Below are 18,165 nucleotides of genomic sequence, written 5' to 3'. Positions count from 1 at the left end.
GGTAGAACACTTGCCATGCATGCGGAATCCTGGGTTCACTGCCCAGCACTGAAAAGAAAAAAAAGGAAAGAAAGACAAACTGCTTTGTTTCTTTTCTTTATTTGAGACAAGGTTTCTCTGTGTAGTTCTGGCTGTCCTGGAACTTACTCTATAGTCCAGGCTGGCCTCGAACTCACAGAGATCCTCCTGCCTCTGCCTCTGGAGTGCTGGGATTAAAGGCGTGTGCCACCATCAACAAGCAAACTGCTATTTTTCTATCTCACGTCTCATAAAAATTTTATTCAAATTTCTTCATGTACAACCATAATATTAGCATCTTAATCATCACACAGTTCGTTCTGGAATCATTTAACACCATTTTTAAGAGAATATTATTTCTCCTAGCTAGCTAAGTATGTGAAATTCCAAACGCGACAGTGTCATCAGAAATGTTACCCTGTTTTTTCATTTGTCCCCTGAATCGATTAGTTAATTTGCTTGGTGGCACTGGGGATGGAACCCACAGTCTCACACATTCTAAGGAAGTGTCCCACCATTGAGCTATACCCCCACCCTGTCCTCCAAATCCAGATCTGTCGTGATTGATGTTGTTTAAGACAGGGTATCACTGTCTTGAGCTGGACTCACTGAGATGGGCCTGTCCCTGTCTCCTGAATGGTGGGATTAAAGGAATGGACCACCGCATTCAGTAACGTTTTGGTGATCTTTTAAACACTTCAGTGAGGAGCCTGGAGAGATGTCTCAATCGTTTAAGGGTGCGGGCTGCTCTGGAAGAGGACCAGATTAAGTTCCCAGAACCTACATCAGGCTGCTCACAGCTGCATGTAGCACCAGCTCCAGAAGATCGACTGCCCCTTCTGGATTCTGCTGACACTTGTACTCCCAATGCACATACCCACTCAGACAGACACATATATACGTGATTAAAATATACATTAAAAAAGAAAACAATTGAGAGGTCTTCTTTCAAGAAATAAGGACTGGGAATCCACTTCCTTTGTCTCTGACCTTTTCTACAGAAGTTTCCAAAGTGTTGACTGGGATCATTTCAAATTGGTAGGTCTTTCCCAAAAAGAGCACTTTCTCAAAATGACATCATAATTTTTGTTCAATTCCCTTATATTAGGATATTGCTCTTGCTTTCTGAAGACTTTCAAGAGATAAAAGCTCTTGTCTCAAAGAAACAACACACACAAAAAAAATAATAATAATAAATAAAGGGAAAAAATAACACATTACCTTTGTAGCAAACAATGATGAAAACAAACTGAACCTGACCCACAGATCGAGAACCACTGCTCTGTGAAAGAAGGATAAATTTGAATTTGTGACTCTCCACCTGTCAAATGCTGGGATTAGCAGCCTGTGGCCACCACTCACTCCTAGTTTGTCTGCTGCAGATTAAACCCAGAGCCTCAGCTGAGCTCCAGTTCTAAGACCTGAACCTGTTCTTTCTCCCACCACCACCACCACCCCCTGCAAGACAGGGTTTCTCTGTGTAGCCCTGGCTGTCCTGGAACTCACTCTGTAGACCAGGCTGGCCTCCAATTCACAGAGATCCGCCTGCCTCTGCCTCCCAAGTGCTGGGATTAAAAGTGTGCACCACCGCCTGGTTTGAACCTGTTCTTTTTAAAGCTGTCTAATTATTTGTACTTGGAGAACTCTGGCAGGGGTTCCCTACAAAAGCTTGCAAGTCATTCCTATTGCGCACGCAAATCTCGGTGTTCCAGAATAATTCTCTTGTGTTCATTCCAGCCTCTAAGATTCAATGGGTACAAGCACTGGCATCGGCCTCTGGCCACCTCTAGTGCTTGTGGATGTGAGGGTATGTTCCCTTAGGCAAACTGAGACCTGCCCCAACCAGAGCTAGGCTTTAACCAAGTCCTTGTTCAGCCAGAGGCTTTAAAAATGTGTGTGTGTGTGTGTGTGTGTGTGTGTGTGTGTGTGTGTGTGTTTATGTGCATACACAGATGCTCTATGCCACCATACACATATGAAAATCAGAGGGTAACTTTCAGGAGTTGACTCTCTCCTACCATGTGGGTCCCAGGAATTGAACTCAGGATGTCCGGTTTGTCCTCTGAGCCGCCTCACTGGCCCTTGACTACCGTTTTAAAAGCACATGGTTGTCTTTCTGCTTTCAATGCAGTAATTCCTGAGTATGGATTTGTTTATGCTTTTATTATTACTTTTCAGAACTGAATACTATGGGGAAAATGCTGTACTATTGGAAAGTTAATCCTCGTGAAATATTACTTAAGAATAGAGTTCTTTTCAAAAAAATATAGAATGTTGCCATCAACACAGGATGGTTCCCAGCACCTGGGAAACTGAGGCAGAGGGATTGCTGTGACTTTGAGGCCACTCTGGGCTACATAGTGAGACAAGGTCTGGTTACGAGGAGTGCTCCCGGGACCAGAGTGAGTGAGTGCTCCTCTAACTAACTGGCTGCGCTTTCTGCAGGAAATGTGGTCAGCACCATCCCCACACAGTGACCAGAAGAGCCGGGATTCTCAGGGCGCCCAGAGGAAGCCAGCTCTGACAGGGTCTCTGGGGGGCAGCTTAAGCCCACTTTCCACAAAAATACTAGATATCCAAAGCAGACGGGGCCAGGTCTAAGAGAATGTTGGCTGGTAAGAAATACAAGCTCGGGTGACAAGAAGACAAAGGGCCACCTGAGCCAGCTCTGGCCAGTTTTGTTATGAGGACAATAAAATCATGACATTATATTCACACACAAAACAGGTCTGGAAGGATAGACACCACATGATTGGGGGGGGGGGCTACTGTTGTTAGGAACCACAAGGATTTTTAATTTTTTTATGTTCTTTCTTTCTAATATCTCTACTATGAATACTTTCTTCTGAGAGTGATACCAAATTGTCATTCAGAAGTATAGGTTAAATCTAGATCGGGGCTGGAGAGGTGGCTCAGAGGTTAAAAGCATTGACCTCTCTTTCTTCTAGAGGTCCTGAGTTCAATTTCCAACAACCACATGGTGGCTCACAACCATCTATCATGAGATCTGACACCCTCTTCTGGTGTGTAGGCAAAATATGCAGACAGAACACTTTATATAATAAATAAATAAATCTTTAAAATAAAAAATAAATAAAAACTGGATGTTTTGGGATTGAATGAAGTTCCCCAGTGGCAGTGTTCACAGCTCGGAGTGCCTTGGCAGATACAAGCTGCTCCCAGGAAGGCCATGTTCGGCCCGGGCCACTCATCTGCTCGTGGTAGGTTTTGAACCAGCCCCGCTCATTGACAGAATGGTTCCAGCTACCGATACACTGTCCTGTCTCTCCAGGACACCCACGTGCCCTCAGCATGGAGGAGGCTATTACATCTGCAGCGGGTGGGATTTTACCTTCCACTCAGTCATCACAACCCAAAAAGCACTCGGAGCAACAAGAAGCATGCGATCTCAAAGAAGTGGGAGTCATGTGGAACACGTCCATGAAACTGTGTCTACATTCAACACCTTGGCCAGCTGTGGCCAGCTGCACAGCTGTATATCACTTTCCTTCCATCTGTGTGACCAAAGTACTCACCAGGAGCATCATAAGGGAAACAGAACCGCTCTGGCTCACAGTTTCAGAAGGTATCGTTCTACCGTGGCACAGAAGGCCTAAAGGAGTCATTCAGGTCACAATGAGTGTGAGACGGAAGTTGTTCATGCCGTGGCAGACAGGAAGCTGAGAGCCAGGCTGTAACCAAGGGTATGATAGAGTACTCAAAGGTCCACCCTAATGGCCTACTTCTACAAATTAGGCCTTACCTCCCAAAGTTCCCGGAACTTTCAAAATAGGACCACTTGTTAGGGAGCAAAACATTCACAGTGTGAGCCTGTAGTTTTTGTGATCATGTTACCTGCAGAAAGCCAGCTTGTATGGCACCATAAATACCAGTGCAGAAAAAAGTCAGGTGAGTGGCTCACTCCTGTATTCCCAGGACTTAGAGGTCAGCCTCTGTTACATAGTGAATTCTACATGAACCAGGACAGCAGAGTGAAACCCTGTCTTCAAAAAAAAAAAAAAAAAAAAAAAAAGATGCAGCAGCAGCTGCTAGGAAGTGGAAGGGTAAGTCAAGGAGATGCTGCCAGCTGCCACAATGAGTAGCAAGATGTGAGTTACCGGTAAGCCACGAGCCACGTGGCAAGGTATAGATTAATAGAAATGAGTTAATTTGAGATATAAGAACAGATAGCAAGCAGCCTGCCATGGCCATACAGTTTATAAGTAATATAAGTCTCTGTGTGTTTACTTGGGGGACGCAAGTGGGAGAGATTTGTCCTGACCGTGGGCCAGGCAGGACCAGGAAAACTTCAGCTACAAGCAGCAGCTACGGAGACAGCTGAGTCGATAAAGTACTTGCAATACAAGCTCAAGGAGCTGAGTTCAGAGTCTCCAGCACCTACATAAAAATCTGGGCTTTGAGGGATAGATACATTCAACAGTTAGGAGAACCGGCTGCTTGTCTATAGGTCCTGTGTTCAGTTCCCAGCAACCACATGGTGGCTCCCAACATCTATAATAAGACCAGATGCCCTCTTCTGGCATGCAGGTATTCATGCAGAGCACTCATACATAAAATATAAATAAATAAAATGTAAAAAAAAAAAATCTGGGCTTAGCAGCATATGCATGCAATCCGGAGGCAGAAACAAGAGGATTTCTGGGGCTTGCTGGCTAATTCGTCTTGCCAAATCAGCTCCAGATTCCATGAGAAACCTGCTTCAAATCTAAGGGAGAGATAGATAGAAAAGGCATCCAACATGGATCTCTGGCCTCATGCACGTGCACCAGTGCACGCACACACAAGCGTGTACACACACACACACACACACACACACAACACACACACTGATGTGACGTATCTTCTAGAACGTTTCCTTCACCCAGCCACCTAGAGTGATTTCTCTACCACTGTGCTGCTATGCTCTGTGTCCCATTTCGAGACCTATACAGTCCCACTCTCACTAGGTACATGGCCCCAGGAAGCTATTTAACACTGAGTCTCTGGATTCCTCATCTGTAAACGGATTTCAAAAGGTAATTTTTAGAATTGAGTAAGTCTTATGAATCAAACTGCTGGGACATTGTAGACGGTCTCTAAGTGCCATTCCTTCCTCACTTTAGTCCCCTTGAGGGCTCCAGGTTGTTGTGTGATATTTTGTTTGTGCTGACAAAGTTTGCCTGGAGATCAGAGGGCAGAGCTAGCCACTAGTTAACCATAGAGGCCAGGCAGTGGTGGCACACAGCTTTAATCTCTGCACTTGGAGGAGGAAGCAGGAAGATCAGGAGTTCAAGGCCACCCTGGACTACATGAGGTTGAAACAGTCTAAATGAGAAACAACAGGGCAGTGGTGATGCACACCTTTAATCCTAGCACTAGGCGGGTGGAAACAGGATCTCGGCCCACACGGTCTGAGATTTCGTAGAGGTGAGAAGTCTCTGGTGGCTGGCTGCTCTGCTTCTCTGTTCTATCAGCTTCCAGCCTAACACCTGACTCCCGGTTTTTATTGTTGAGACTAATTAAGATCATGCCTCACCAGGTCCTATTTATGAAGAATAAATAGGGAAGGGGCAGTTGAAGCCTCACGGAATCCTACTTTGTGTCTCATTGGTCATGTCTTAGTTGTGAGGTCCTGGGAAAAGTCTTGAAGTCTCTCCTGCTCAGAGGCTGCCATGAGGTATAAGGGAGCAGGGATGTCAAATGACTTTCTAATCAGTTTCAATCTCTTCAAAAACTTGAAAGAGTATGCAGCAATAGAAATGGTGCCTGGAATAAAAATGACCTTACTAACAAGGTCACACACACACACACACACACACACACACACACACACACACGTACGTATAATCCCCAACTCTGAGTTCTTTTGAGAGTGACTGTCTGGGAAGAGGAAGAGGTGTCAGTTACAAGTACTTCTTATCTCATCTACATCTGCCCATGAATGACTATGGGGAAGATTTGAGAGAGAGGCTCATGTATAGCCCAGCCCAGGCACTCTTCAGATACCAGGTTAGGAAGGGGGATGGTGACTTGCAGAAGACTCACTCACTCCCATGGCAGGGCTGATCGACGGGCCTTAGCAAAGCAGACAGTACAAAGTCTGCCTTGGGGCTGCTCACTTAGTGTCCCTCCATCCTGAACACAGAAGCATTTGAGCTAAGCTCTTTAAACCTTCCCGAAAAATATTCCAGAAGATTGGCCAGAGACATTTTTCCTAGGAATGGATCTATAGAATCAGCAAAGAGAATCAATAGGACCTGTAATGATCCAAAAGGACACTCTAGATTCAGAGACTGGCAATTCCCCCAGCAAAGTACATCCCAGCAAGAAAAGACAGCATCTAGGCTTGTCCGACCTTTTAACATTGCGACGTGACATTGTCTTCTACCAAAGTCAAGAGCTATTCAGTCAAGTTACCAAACTCCTCAGGGCCGGTGAGAGGGCTCAGCAGGTAGGGCCAAGCCCAAGTTTGACCCCTGGTCCCACATGGTAAGGAGAGAACCGACTCCTGCAAGTTGTCTGACTTCCACACACTCACGGGGACACACAAGCCCCCACCCACACATACACACCTCAACCCAGTTAACCCCGGCTAGCACTTCTCTCCCAGACATGCCCAGAAAGGTTTGTCTCCTAGGTGATGTAGAGCCTTGTCAAGTTGTCAGTATTAGCCACCACACCCCTGGTAATGGTTCATAATGCAAAACCGGAGATGCTTCACGGAGATTGGGAGGACCAGTTTGCCCTCATTAAGATCTATTAGCAAAACCGGCGCACACAACGTATTTGGCTAGAATTCAGCCGCCGTAAGCTGAGAGAGTGAAGGAATGGAAGAAGTGTGGCTGTCTCATTCCCCTAAAGTGACATAGCTAATATCAGAAAGCTAGGGAGATGTGGTTCTGCCTTGAAAGACGAAAACATAGGGGTCAGGTTCACTTCCCAGCATCCACACAGTGGCTCTCATTCATTTGTGACTCCAGTTCCAGGGATTCCAACGCCCTCTGCTGGCCTTCTGGGGTATCGAGCACACACATGGGTCATAAACATACATGCCGCCAAACACTCACACATATAAAGTAGAACAGAAAACCAAGGTTGTGTGTAGAGCTCCCGGATGAGGGAATGCTTGTCCTGCTCAAGGCCCTCACTTTAATCCACCAACATAAAAGAGAAATGAATAAATGTGACAGCCTGTCACGTTGGCTACACAGGCTTGGAGCATGGGGAAAGACTCAAATGCTCAGAAGCTGCTAGAACAATGTAAGAAGGAGTAAGTGAGATAGAGAGAGCAGCCTCATGGTTTTAGATCTCAGGATCTCCCTGGTGGTTCACACGATTTTCATTTACCATAACTCTAAGCTACCTACGCAAATGTGTGTACGGAACTTGTCTTCTCAGCTGGGTGATTGATGGTGGAGCATACCTTTAATCCCAGCATTCTGAGTTCGAGGCCAGCCTCGGCTACAGAGTGAGTTCCAGGACAGCCAAAGCTACACAGAGAAGCCAAGCCCTGTCTCAAAAAAGAAAGACAGAAAGAGAGGGGGAGAGAGAGAGAGACAGAGACAGAGAGAGACAGAAAGAAAGAAAGAAAGAAAGAAAGAAAGAAAGAAAGAAAGAAAGAAAGAAAGAAAGAAAGAAAGAAAGAAGGAAAGGAAAAGAAACTTGTCTTCTTCACAAAAGACATTGTACTTGCCAGGACAACATGAGTATTCTTATCTGTCAGTCATAACTCAGGTGTGTACATCATTCTGTGATGTAGTTCATGTGAGTTCAGGAGACTAGGTAGTCAATATGTCAGATGGAACTGATCTTTTATTCATGCTTTCTCTCTCTCTCTTCTTTTTTTTTTTTTTTTTTTTGAGACAGGGTTTCTCTATGTAGTCCTGGCTGTCCTGAAACACACTATGTAGCCCAGGCTGGCCTTGAACTCACAGAGATCCGCCTGCCTCTGCCTCCCGAGTGCTGGGATTAAAGGTGTGGGCCGCCATCATCCAGCTCCCTACTGAGTCTCCCAAGGCTAATGGAGTATACTCCTTGGGTTCCAGCCCCAGTGTCGCACAAACACAAGAGCTTGCGATGGATTCGATTGCCTCCTGCAATGTCTGCATTTCTACAGGGCGATTGCAAGGCCCAGCCCCCTCTACGTGTTCATATGTGTAGGAGTGCATGTGCACATGTGTGTGGAGGTCGGAGGTCTACTTCTGGTGTCATTCCTCATGTGCTGTCCATCTTGTTTTTGAGACAGTCTTTCCCTGGGACCTGGGACCCACTAATGAGTCTAGCTGGCTGGCCGTGAGCCCAGGTCTCCTCCCACGTCTTTCCACACCTCAGTGCTGGGGTTACAAGCATGTGCCACTGAACCTGTTTGGGGTATTTTATTTTTATTCTGTTTGTTTCTTTTTCTTGTTTTGTTTTTTTTAAAATATGGATTCTGGGGACCGAGTCAGGGTCTGGTACGGACAAGCCAAGCACTTTACCAGCTGAGTGATATCCCCAGTCCCTAATCATTGTAATTGTAATTCCAGCCCAAGACAATACATTTTAAAAGCCAGTAAAAACCAAATAGTGCTTAAGGAAGCAGGTTTGGTTTTGATGGTAATTGTGTTTATTTCTCAATCTGCATCTTATTGATTTTTCTGGAGTTACTACGAAGGCAGTTTCTACATAATTTCCAATGTGTTCTTTTCCCCTCTCCCAAGTTATGTTTGGCAGCTCCCCTAGACCCGAATCTAACCCGTTTCCAGATCCGAGACGGCAAGCAAAAGACCCAAACAGGTCAAGGATGGAGATACCGCCCATAGAGCCTGAAGACAGAGATCGGGCCACATGGTCCTTCCCCATTGCCCCGGAGGGCCTAAATTTAGTTTACTAGATACACTCGCAGGAACATGAGCCTGTGGGAAGAACAGGAATCAAGCAAAAGAAGAGAAAGACGATTAACGTAGCCCGAGGTATTTTAACGCCATGGCAACTGTGAAGTCTTAGCTATTATTTAATTCACTTCTTCAGATCAGGTTATTCTGTCCACCCCCCACTCCCCGACCCCCCCCCCCCGCACTTCCTGTTGTCATAATCAAATCAGGTCACCCTGAATTTATGAGTCTTCTCCTAACTGTAGTCATGTCTATTTCTGGCAGGATGAGATTTCTCCTCCCCTCCCTTGCTCCCTGGACCTTTTCATGTGGTGCCCTCGGTTCTGGGCATCCCTGGCCACAGCTCAGCATGCTGCCATGGCCCCTTTCACGCCGTCCCCTCCCCCACCCCCACCCCAGGCCCTTCTCCCCAGCACTCCTATCCCTGCCCCTCCCCTCTCCCTTCCAGGGTTTGCAGTGGCCACTAACCCTGTTAGGCACTGGATTAGTGTGGTTTAGTGATTCAGAACCCAAGAACCACGATTCTCATAAAAGCCCATGCCTCCCTCCCTGGGGGCAAGAAAATGGCCACTCTGGCCCTCCCTTTGCATTCTCCTTCATCCTAGGAAAAGATAGCCCTAGGAAGTGAACGCTCACTGGGTCAGTCAGCCTGGATTCCGCCCTCTCCTTCTTCTCTTATGGTGCTGGGCTCTGATGATTTCCTTCGCTTAAACCGTGAGCCCCCACCTCACTGCCCCCACCCGACCCTCCCCACCGGCAACTTGTACGGGGTAGGTTTGAGCGGAGAGTTGGTATGGACCAATCTACCTCTGCACAAGGCGTTTTATCACCTAGTTGCTAGTTCATAGCCGAACCAAAACACTCAAGGCGAAAATTCAATCACATTATTTTATCGTCATTTATGTCTAATCATATGCGGTGGCGATGAGCGGGTGGGGGTCGGGGATGGGTGTGGTGCCCATGGAGGTGAGAAGAGGCGTCTGATTCCCTGGGGTTTATAGGCAGTTGTAAGCAGCCTGATGTGGGTGTCAGAAGCAAACTCGCCCTCTGGAAGAGCAGTATACGTTTCTAACTACTGAGCCATCTCTCCAGCCCAGCAAATGACCTTGTTAAAGAATAACCAGAGTCAGATAAGAGAGTTCCTGGCTTAGGGATGCCCTGGGTCCCATCTCTAGCACAACATAAACCAGGTCGGTGGCACACACCCGTAACCCAGCAGTCAGGAGTTAAAGGCAGAAGGATCAGTAGTTTGAGGCCAACATGGGCTACATGAGACTCTGTCTCAAAAATAAATTAAAAAAAAAAAACAAAAAAAAAAACACAGAAAACAAAATTAAAACTTAAAAAAAAAAAACAAAAAAAACCCTTCACTGGGTCAGATAGGTAGCACCACACCTATCATCCCAGCACACTGGCGGCTGCCACCGGAGGAGAAATGAACATTAAAGGCAAGCCTGGACTACATAACGACTTCCAAACCAGCCATGAAAGACCCTTTCTTAAAGACAGCAGCAAAAGGAGCTGCTGGCTGGGGCTGGAGAGACGGTTCGTTCAGTGGTTAAGGGCACCGGCTGCTTTTCCAAAGAAAAGAACGCCATCAATTCCAAGAACCCAGGCTGCTGCTCACAGCAGTCTGTAACTCCAGTTCCAGGGAATCCAATGCCCTTTTCTGGTTTCCACAGGCACCAGGCATGTACGTGATGCATGTACATACAAGCAGGCATTCACTTATACACATGAAATAATTGAATTTTTTTCAAAAGAGCCCCTGTTGTCAAACCTTGGGTGCTCCTAAACTCCCAGGAGCACCTGGGTCTGAAGGATGCTTGAGGTCTTCCAATCCTGACTGCTGGGGCATGGTAGGAGTAGTTCTTTCCTACCCACCAAGACAAGGGAAGCCACACTGTCTGTCTCCCCAATGTGCTTCTAACGCACAGCTGCTAACTGCCATCCTTGTTTACCCTGGATATGGGAAGTGCCTTCAATACAGAAAGACTGTAGAAACAGATTCACTGTGAAAGTGATATCACTTTTGCAAGGAGATGAATCTTGTGAATTCTCTGGGGAAAGCCATGGGTGGGGAAATGACTCAAAGTCGCAGGCTGTCTTGATTGTTTTCTGACAGAAGAGGAGGGATGTAGGTTTCCCCCGTATTGAGTCTGGAGATAAGGGCCACATGGGCGGGGACCATGGAAGCTAGACCAGAGAAGCTTAGAAAAGCCATCCCATGCATTGCGGTAATGGCTTAGCAGTAGAATGCTCACTAGGAGATAGGGGTTAGGGGAGTGGCAGCTTGGTGATAGAGTCTTGTCTAAAATCCACCAGTGGGGGGACTGGGGGTGTGCTCAGCTAATAGAAAGAAGCCTTCCTGAATCCACCATCAAGGAGTTTGGAGTAGTGGTAGTATGCTTGCCTAGTATATACAAAGCCTCAACACTGCAATAACTAATGAATCAAAATAAATTAACAAATAAAAGCAGAAAAGTCAGGGCTCCACGTGAGCCTCATCCCAGAGCTCCCCATGGCTGTCTTTTGCGCATCCTCCTGTACGAGAATCTATGAGTTAGGACCAGCCAGCTGCTGTTGTTGCTGCACGCTGTCTCTGATTAAGAGCTTTATTGATTTCCTAGCCCATGACCACATTGGTAGGGACAGAGGACCACGGCAGGGGAAGCTGGTGGGAAGCCAAGTGGAAGGAGAGTTCGCAAACCAAAGCTCCCAATGAAGAGCTCCATAGCACAGAACGTGACGGATACCTGCACGGGCCACCGATTGAATGCAATTGATGCTCTTCATATCTGGGCTGCGACGAAGCGCTTGGCCAAGACACAGCTCGAGGATCAAGTCTGAGAAAAACAGCACCATTTACAGGAAACAGAGTAGAGATTTCTGCAACATCATGACCAACAATGTTCATCCTACATTTGGTTCCAGATGCTCTGTTGGGTTCTGCGACCACAAATAAGGATCCGTCAAGCTAGCGACTTAGCACAAAAACCATTGTAAAGGCTCAAGCACCCAGAAAGGGAGCCAGCAAACATTTTGCCTAAATTTGTGGTCTAGACGCCAAGAGGACTGATGGTAAGGGACCTGAGATGGGCTGTCCCAACCACAGCCTGCCTTGTGGGAAGAGCTGCTGAGTTCCTTCCTGGTCCTGCAACAATCCCAGAAGGGCTCCAACTGCTCCCCGCCCAGCCCTTCCAGGAGTAGAGACCCATCTCTGGTAGGGGAGTGGGCACTGGTCCCAGACCCTATCAAAGGAGCACATGGAAAGGCCCTTGACAGAGGTAGACTGCTAGGCTGGGAAAAGCGTGTTCCTCCAAGAGGACACTCTCCTCTGAAACCACAGACAGAGAGGTAACACTTGTGACCGACCTTCCCCTCACCCAGCCCTCCCATCATACATACTCTCCCGCCATGTTCTGAGGGGACGTTTCCTGCCTTGACATTACCCCCTTTCCATAAAGAAATGCATTATTTTTGCTTCTTCCTTCAGTTTCCAGCACTTTTATTGTCCAGTAACTGAAGGAGATGAGTATCTGATACACTTTGGACACGGGTATCCTGAGTGAGGAAAATGGTGATTTGAAAACAAGAGGAAGTAACACATAGCTCAAAGCCCAAAAGGGATGAAGCAGTAACTGCCCTTTCAAAAAATCAGAATAAGGAGCAGGAGATGTTCAATTAAAAGAAAAAAAAGAAAAGACAAATTTGGAGGTGCTTGGGTGTAATCCCAGCCACTGGGAAGACAAACACAGGTGGATTTCTGAGGCCTAGCCTACTCTGTGAGTTCCAGGCAAGTAAGAGAGCCTGTCCAAAAAAAAAAAAAAAAATGAACATTACCTGAAGGACATCTGAAGTTTTCCTCTGGCTAGCACACAAACACACACATACATGTGCACAGACACATACACACATATGTACATACCGACACTCAGTAAAATCCTGTTTCTGTAGTTCATGTATTAAGTGGTATAATATGGTCCGCAGGTGGCTCAGTGGTTAGGGGCACCTGCTGATCTTCCAGAAGACTCGAGTTTGGTTCCCAGCACCTACATTCCAGGGCCCACTACCGTCTGTAGCTCCAGCTCCCAGATTCTCAAGCTATCTGGCCTCGTTAGGTACCCTCATACACACAGCATCCACTCACAGAGACACACACGCTCTCTTGCTCTCTCTGTCTCTGTCTCTGTCTCTCTCTCTCTCTCTCTCTCTCTCTCTCACACACACACACACACACACACACACACACACCACATACACACAAATGAAAAATCTTTATTAAAAGATGTTTTTAATCAAATTTTAACTTATAAATAATTAAAATTTAAATTATAATCTGAAGGTGCTCTTTCATCTTCCACTGGAGGAACAGATTTCTGTGGAGCCTAAGGGGCCAGGTACCTGCCCTGGAAGACCTTAAGGAGGTCAAACCTAAGACAGACCTCAAGGAGGTCTGGAAGACTTCAGAACAGCATAGCCTGGGCCAGAGGACCCTACAGGGGGGTAGCCCAGAGTAAAGGTCCAAAGGGTAATCCAGCCTAAACCAGAGGAGTCTCTCCCCATGTGACCAGAATATCTAATACCCAGGAAGAGGAACCCATACTACTGGAGTGGCCTCCCCAGCGCATGGGCAGCTGAGGGTCACTAAAACTCTAACTGATCCTCCACACCCTTCCGCTTTCCAAAGGGGCCAGAGTAGAGCTAAAATTCTTGATAGTATTTGGGGCTAATATCTCTATAATTTTTCTCATCATTTTCTTAGATACTTTTCCCCCTTCAAGACGGGGTTTTTGGCTGACCTGAAACTCACTCTGTAGACCACCAGGCTTGCCTAGAACTCAGAGATCTGCCTGCCTCCCTGGGACTAAAGGCATGCGTCACCACCTCCGGTTTGTTTGTTTGTCTGTTTGTTTGTTAAACCTGACATATGACCGCCAGGGGTGCAGCACTGTTGGTGCATTTGGAAGAACCTGGATTGAATCTTCAGTGTCCTCTAAACTCATCATGCTGGCCAATGCTTGTAATCGCTGCAGTGGGGAGATGGAGGCCTGAGGATCATTAGTTCAAAACCATCCTCCTGTACACAGACAGTTGGAGACCTGGGCCACAGGAGACCTTGTCTCAAAAAGGGGCGGGGGGGGGGGCCGGGAAGAGAAGTTGAGGGCTCTGACTCTCCCAGGCGTTGGAAGTGCTTTGAAATCGTGCCTCATTCATTGTTCAGCAAATCAAATGGAACAACTTTCTTTGCTTCCTGCCCCACCCCTCTCACCCGCCGCGGTGGCTGTTCTTGGCAGAAGGCCAGACCGGCACCCGGTAATTCCACGGTACATTGTGTACATCTGCATCCATTTAACCCGCTATTTAAAGCGGCCCTTTACTGCCACCTGTAAGAGGTAGAGCCATAATGGCACTCTGAAGTGGCTGGGGTGGGGACCCGGATTTTCTTCCCTCAAAGACGCCTGAATCTGCGAAGTGGTTGGCACTTGGAGAAACCAGAAAGACATCTAGGGACATCACACGGACAGGACAGGAGGCGACAGGAGGCGCGCTAGACACGGGGTCCTGGCTCCAGCTCTCCACTTGGTGGCTCCATCTCCAAGAAAAGGGCGAGAGGGGACCTGCCAAGCCTCGGGTGAGGCCTGATTACCAGCCTGCTACTATTTGGGTTTGGTGAATTCCTGACTCTCCCCAGCGGCCTGGAGATGCTAAAGAGGGTGGAGACTGAGGACTCTTGGGTGGGACCTGCAGTCGGGCGGAATCCGGATCGCGGGTCGCCCCCTTGGAGTCTGGGAAACTGGATTGCGGAAGCAAAGCTGGGCCGTGGGGGGCACCTGCGCTCCTGTGCGCGCGGCACTTGGTAGCTCCGGGTGGTGGCAAGCCGGGTGAAGTGGGAGCGCGAGGGCGAGGGGAAGTCGAGGCTCAGGTGCATCAGAAAGGCTCCCGTAGGTCCGCGTGAGCTCTAGCTACCTGGAGGGGGATAGTGATGGGGAAACCCTGCACCGCACATTTCCCAGTCACCGGTGGCTGCGCTCCGAGCCCCCGCCAACCCCAGGGCGGATACCCCCGCGATCCCCAGTGCTATTGAGCAGCGGGCGGCGACCAGCACCGCGTGGCTGTCGCGCATCGCGCCCGGCCAAAAGGTAAAACGCCGCCGGGCTTGCCCACAGCCTAGCAGAGGCGGCGCGGCCCCGAAGCGCCTTCGGTTCTAAGGATCCTCACTTCTGGGAAAGGACAGGGAACTGTCAATCAACGAGGGAGGGAGCGCACCGGCGCCGGGTGATGTCAGCGGATCAGCTGCTCCATAACAAAGAGGGGGTATCACAGGAGAAAGTTGCAGCGGCGGCTGCACCCCGGAGCCTCGGGGACCGGGGACGAAGGGAGGAGGGACGGCGGCTGCGGCAGCCGCGGCAGGCCGGGGAATTGAAAGGACTGTAGGGGGAGGCAGCGCGAGCCGCCCCGACTGCTCCTCCTCTTCCTCCCCCTCCTCCTCCTCCAAACTCGCAGGGCTTAGCCCCAGCGCTCGCTCAGCCGCCGCGAGCACCCGGAGGCACGGGAACCGGCCGCACGGCCCGGTGCTGGGCAGGGTCGCAGCCGCCATGGATAGCGACGACGAGATGGTGGAGGAAGCCGTGGAAGGTACGACCGGCATTTCTCCAGGACCTGGGGGGTTGGGGGAAGCGCCTGGGGCCGCGAGCGCCAAAAGAGTGGCGGTCTGCGACGCGCGCCGGGCCGGGCCGGGCCGCTGGTCACCACGGTCCCCAAGCGGGTGGCCGGTCGCTCGGCTCGGGCGGGGGCTGCACTGCCACCGCCACGCCGCCGGGAGCGCGCGGGGCGCGGCGGGGCACAGGCGGGGAATGGGGCCCCGCGGGGTCCGAGGCCCTGGGAAGGCTCGGCCCCGGCATCCCGACGGGCTACAGCAGCATCCTCCCTGGGAGTTGCGAAGCTGCCCCAGCTCCTTGGCCCGGTCCTTGAGGGGATGGAGGAGGGGAGGGCGCCGGAGGGCAGTCCCTTGAGGCCGGCGATCTCCGCGGAGCAGCCGCGTTTCAGCCACCTCGACTTCCCCTCTCCGACCGCCTGCCCTTTCCTGGCTGAGTCGCTGCGTCCCGCGGCCACCAGGGCCGTGTCTAGGTGGGTCTCCCATCGCAACTGTACCCGGCTGCACACCAGGCACATGGCAGCCCCGGCCGCTCCTCCGGAAAAAGAAAAAAAAAAAAAAAAAAAGATGAAATCATCGCTAGGTAGTGCATACTACCGCTCCCCACCGGGCTCGAACGCTCGGCGTCCCGGAGGCGGCCAGGCCGGGTCTGCGCTGCCCCCGGGCGAACTCATAGCCACCCGCTCCCTCCCCCTCCCTGCTTCCGAGCAGGGTGCGGGCGCTCAAGCCGGGAACCAAATTGCTGGGTGACACTTAACTTTCTGAATTCCGAGCTGTTGGTTGCGGGTGATATCACCGCCTGGGTGTCAGGTTTCTCCGCCCCTTCTCCAGCACCCCTCCCCCGACTTTTGTCGCCACAATGTTTTGCTGAGTTTCTCCGCCTCTTTTTTTAGCCCCCAACTTCTAAAAGACGCGGTGGGGACGTTATACAACCTCGTTGTTTGTGTCGTGAGAGGTTATGATTTTGTAACAATGAACACTGTAAAACACTCTTTAGCGTATTTAGTATTTATTTTATCCTATCCCAGATAATGTGCCCGTGATGTTTTGCAAGATTGAGCGGTGTTGTTCTGGGATTTGTTAAACGGAGCATCTCAGTAAATAATTTTAAAGTCGCTGGTTGGATCTGGTTTTGATCTAATTTGTATAAACAGGTTCTGACAAACGATAAAGGAAAATAAAGTGGAGGAGCTTCACAATGCATATGGATATGCATTTGTTAGTGCTACATTGGGAGAAATCCCGTTTTGATGTGCTCATAAACATAACTGCTTTTACAGGCTGCTGGAGGATTAGGGTGAGATGAAGTGGAATAATTTTTTTTTTAATTCTTGGAAAGGCATCCATTCTAATTTAAGTTGTAAAACTTATTTCTTCATTTAGTTTTAAAAAACAATTTTAAAGTGCATGGTTTTCTTTGTAACTTTAAAGGAGAATAGAAATGTTATGAATTCACAAAGCTTATATTTCTCTAAGTAAACTCAAAGTTGAGATTTAGTGAGGCTGGGAGGACTCAGCCCCAGGAAACCTTCTTTAACTTTCAACTTATTGACTACTTGTACCTTTCTGTTATGATAGAAAAAAAAGTTCTTGGGCTGGAGAGATGGCTCAGCCGTTAAAGGCTAGGCTCACAACCAAAAATATAAGAAAAAAAGTTCTTAGCAGATTGCTAGAGGAATAAAAATTCCTCCTTTTTTTAAAATAGTATATTTTTAGGTTTTTAAAAACTTATTTATTTTTATTTCACGTGCAATGGTGTTTTGCCTGTGTGTATGTCTGTGTGAGGATGTCGGATCCCCTGGAAGTGGAGTTACAGGAAGTTGTGAGCTGCCCTGTAGGTGCTGGGAATTGAACTGAGGTCCTCTGGGAGAGCAATCAGTGCTCTTAACCACTGAGCCATCTCTCCAGGCCCTCCTCCTTCTTTTTATTATTTTTGTTGTTGTTTTGTTTTTACTTAAAATTAAAAAAAAAAAAAAAAACCAAACCATTCATCACAGATAGTGCCCCAAACTAAGGCACCTTTCCCTGTGTTGCCGATCAGATAATGTGCCCTGATACTTATGATCCTAGCACTGGCATGTAAATAAAAACCTGGCCTGGCAGCACACATCCTTGCTTGTGGAGGTGGAGGCAGGAGGCAACAGGTCAGGAGTTCAAGGTCATCCTCAGCTGCATAGCAAATTCAAAGCCAGCCTGAGCTACATGAGATCCTGTCTCAAAATAATAATTTTAAAAGTATGTTTCCGTGTTGATTGTGAGCTATTCCGGTGGATTCAAATTTCTTTACATAAACAGGGAGGCTTGTTGGATAGGCTGAGCAGACAGTGTTACTGTAAGTCAGGAGTTCATTTGAGCAAGAAAGGCATCATTAATAATTATATTACCACAGCAGGCTTGACCCCTGCCATGTCTTGGGCAGTCACTCAATTTTACCTAAAAGTAAAGAAGTAGAGTAACTTTCTTGTTTTGCTTTTTGTGGTTTTATTTTATTTTGAAACAGAAGATCTCTGTAGCCCACGCTGGATTTGAACTTTGAGCATTCCTCTACCGGGATTACAGGTGTGAGCAACTATACCTGGATGTTTAAAAGAACAATAACAAAAATTTTATTTGTTT

The 18,165-nt window shown here is 48.3% G+C and overlaps 1 protein-coding gene across 1 annotated transcript in view; it reads left to right on the top strand.

Moving 5' to 3' along the window:
* The first annotated feature begins 15,240 nt into the window (after nt 1-15,240).
* The window catches only part of Setd7 (SET domain containing 7, histone lysine methyltransferase), a 42,068-nt gene continuing 39,143 nt past the window's right edge, over nt 15,241-18,165 (top strand). Inside the window, exon 1 of the mRNA XM_028873343.2 lies at nt 15,241-15,530. Coding sequence (XP_028729176.1) covers nt 15,491-15,530 — 40 coding nt within the window. The 5' untranslated portion in view covers nt 15,241-15,490. The remainder of the gene's footprint in view (nt 15,531-18,165) is intronic.

The sequence above is a fragment of the Peromyscus leucopus genome, chromosome 6 (genome assembly GCF_004664715.2).
Source record: "Peromyscus leucopus breed LL Stock chromosome 6, UCI_PerLeu_2.1, whole genome shotgun sequence".
Taxonomy (NCBI): Eukaryota; Metazoa; Chordata; class Mammalia; order Rodentia; family Cricetidae; genus Peromyscus; species Peromyscus leucopus.
Note: the sequence above shows the minus strand (reverse complement) of the source record. Positions and strands in the feature narration are given on the sequence as shown.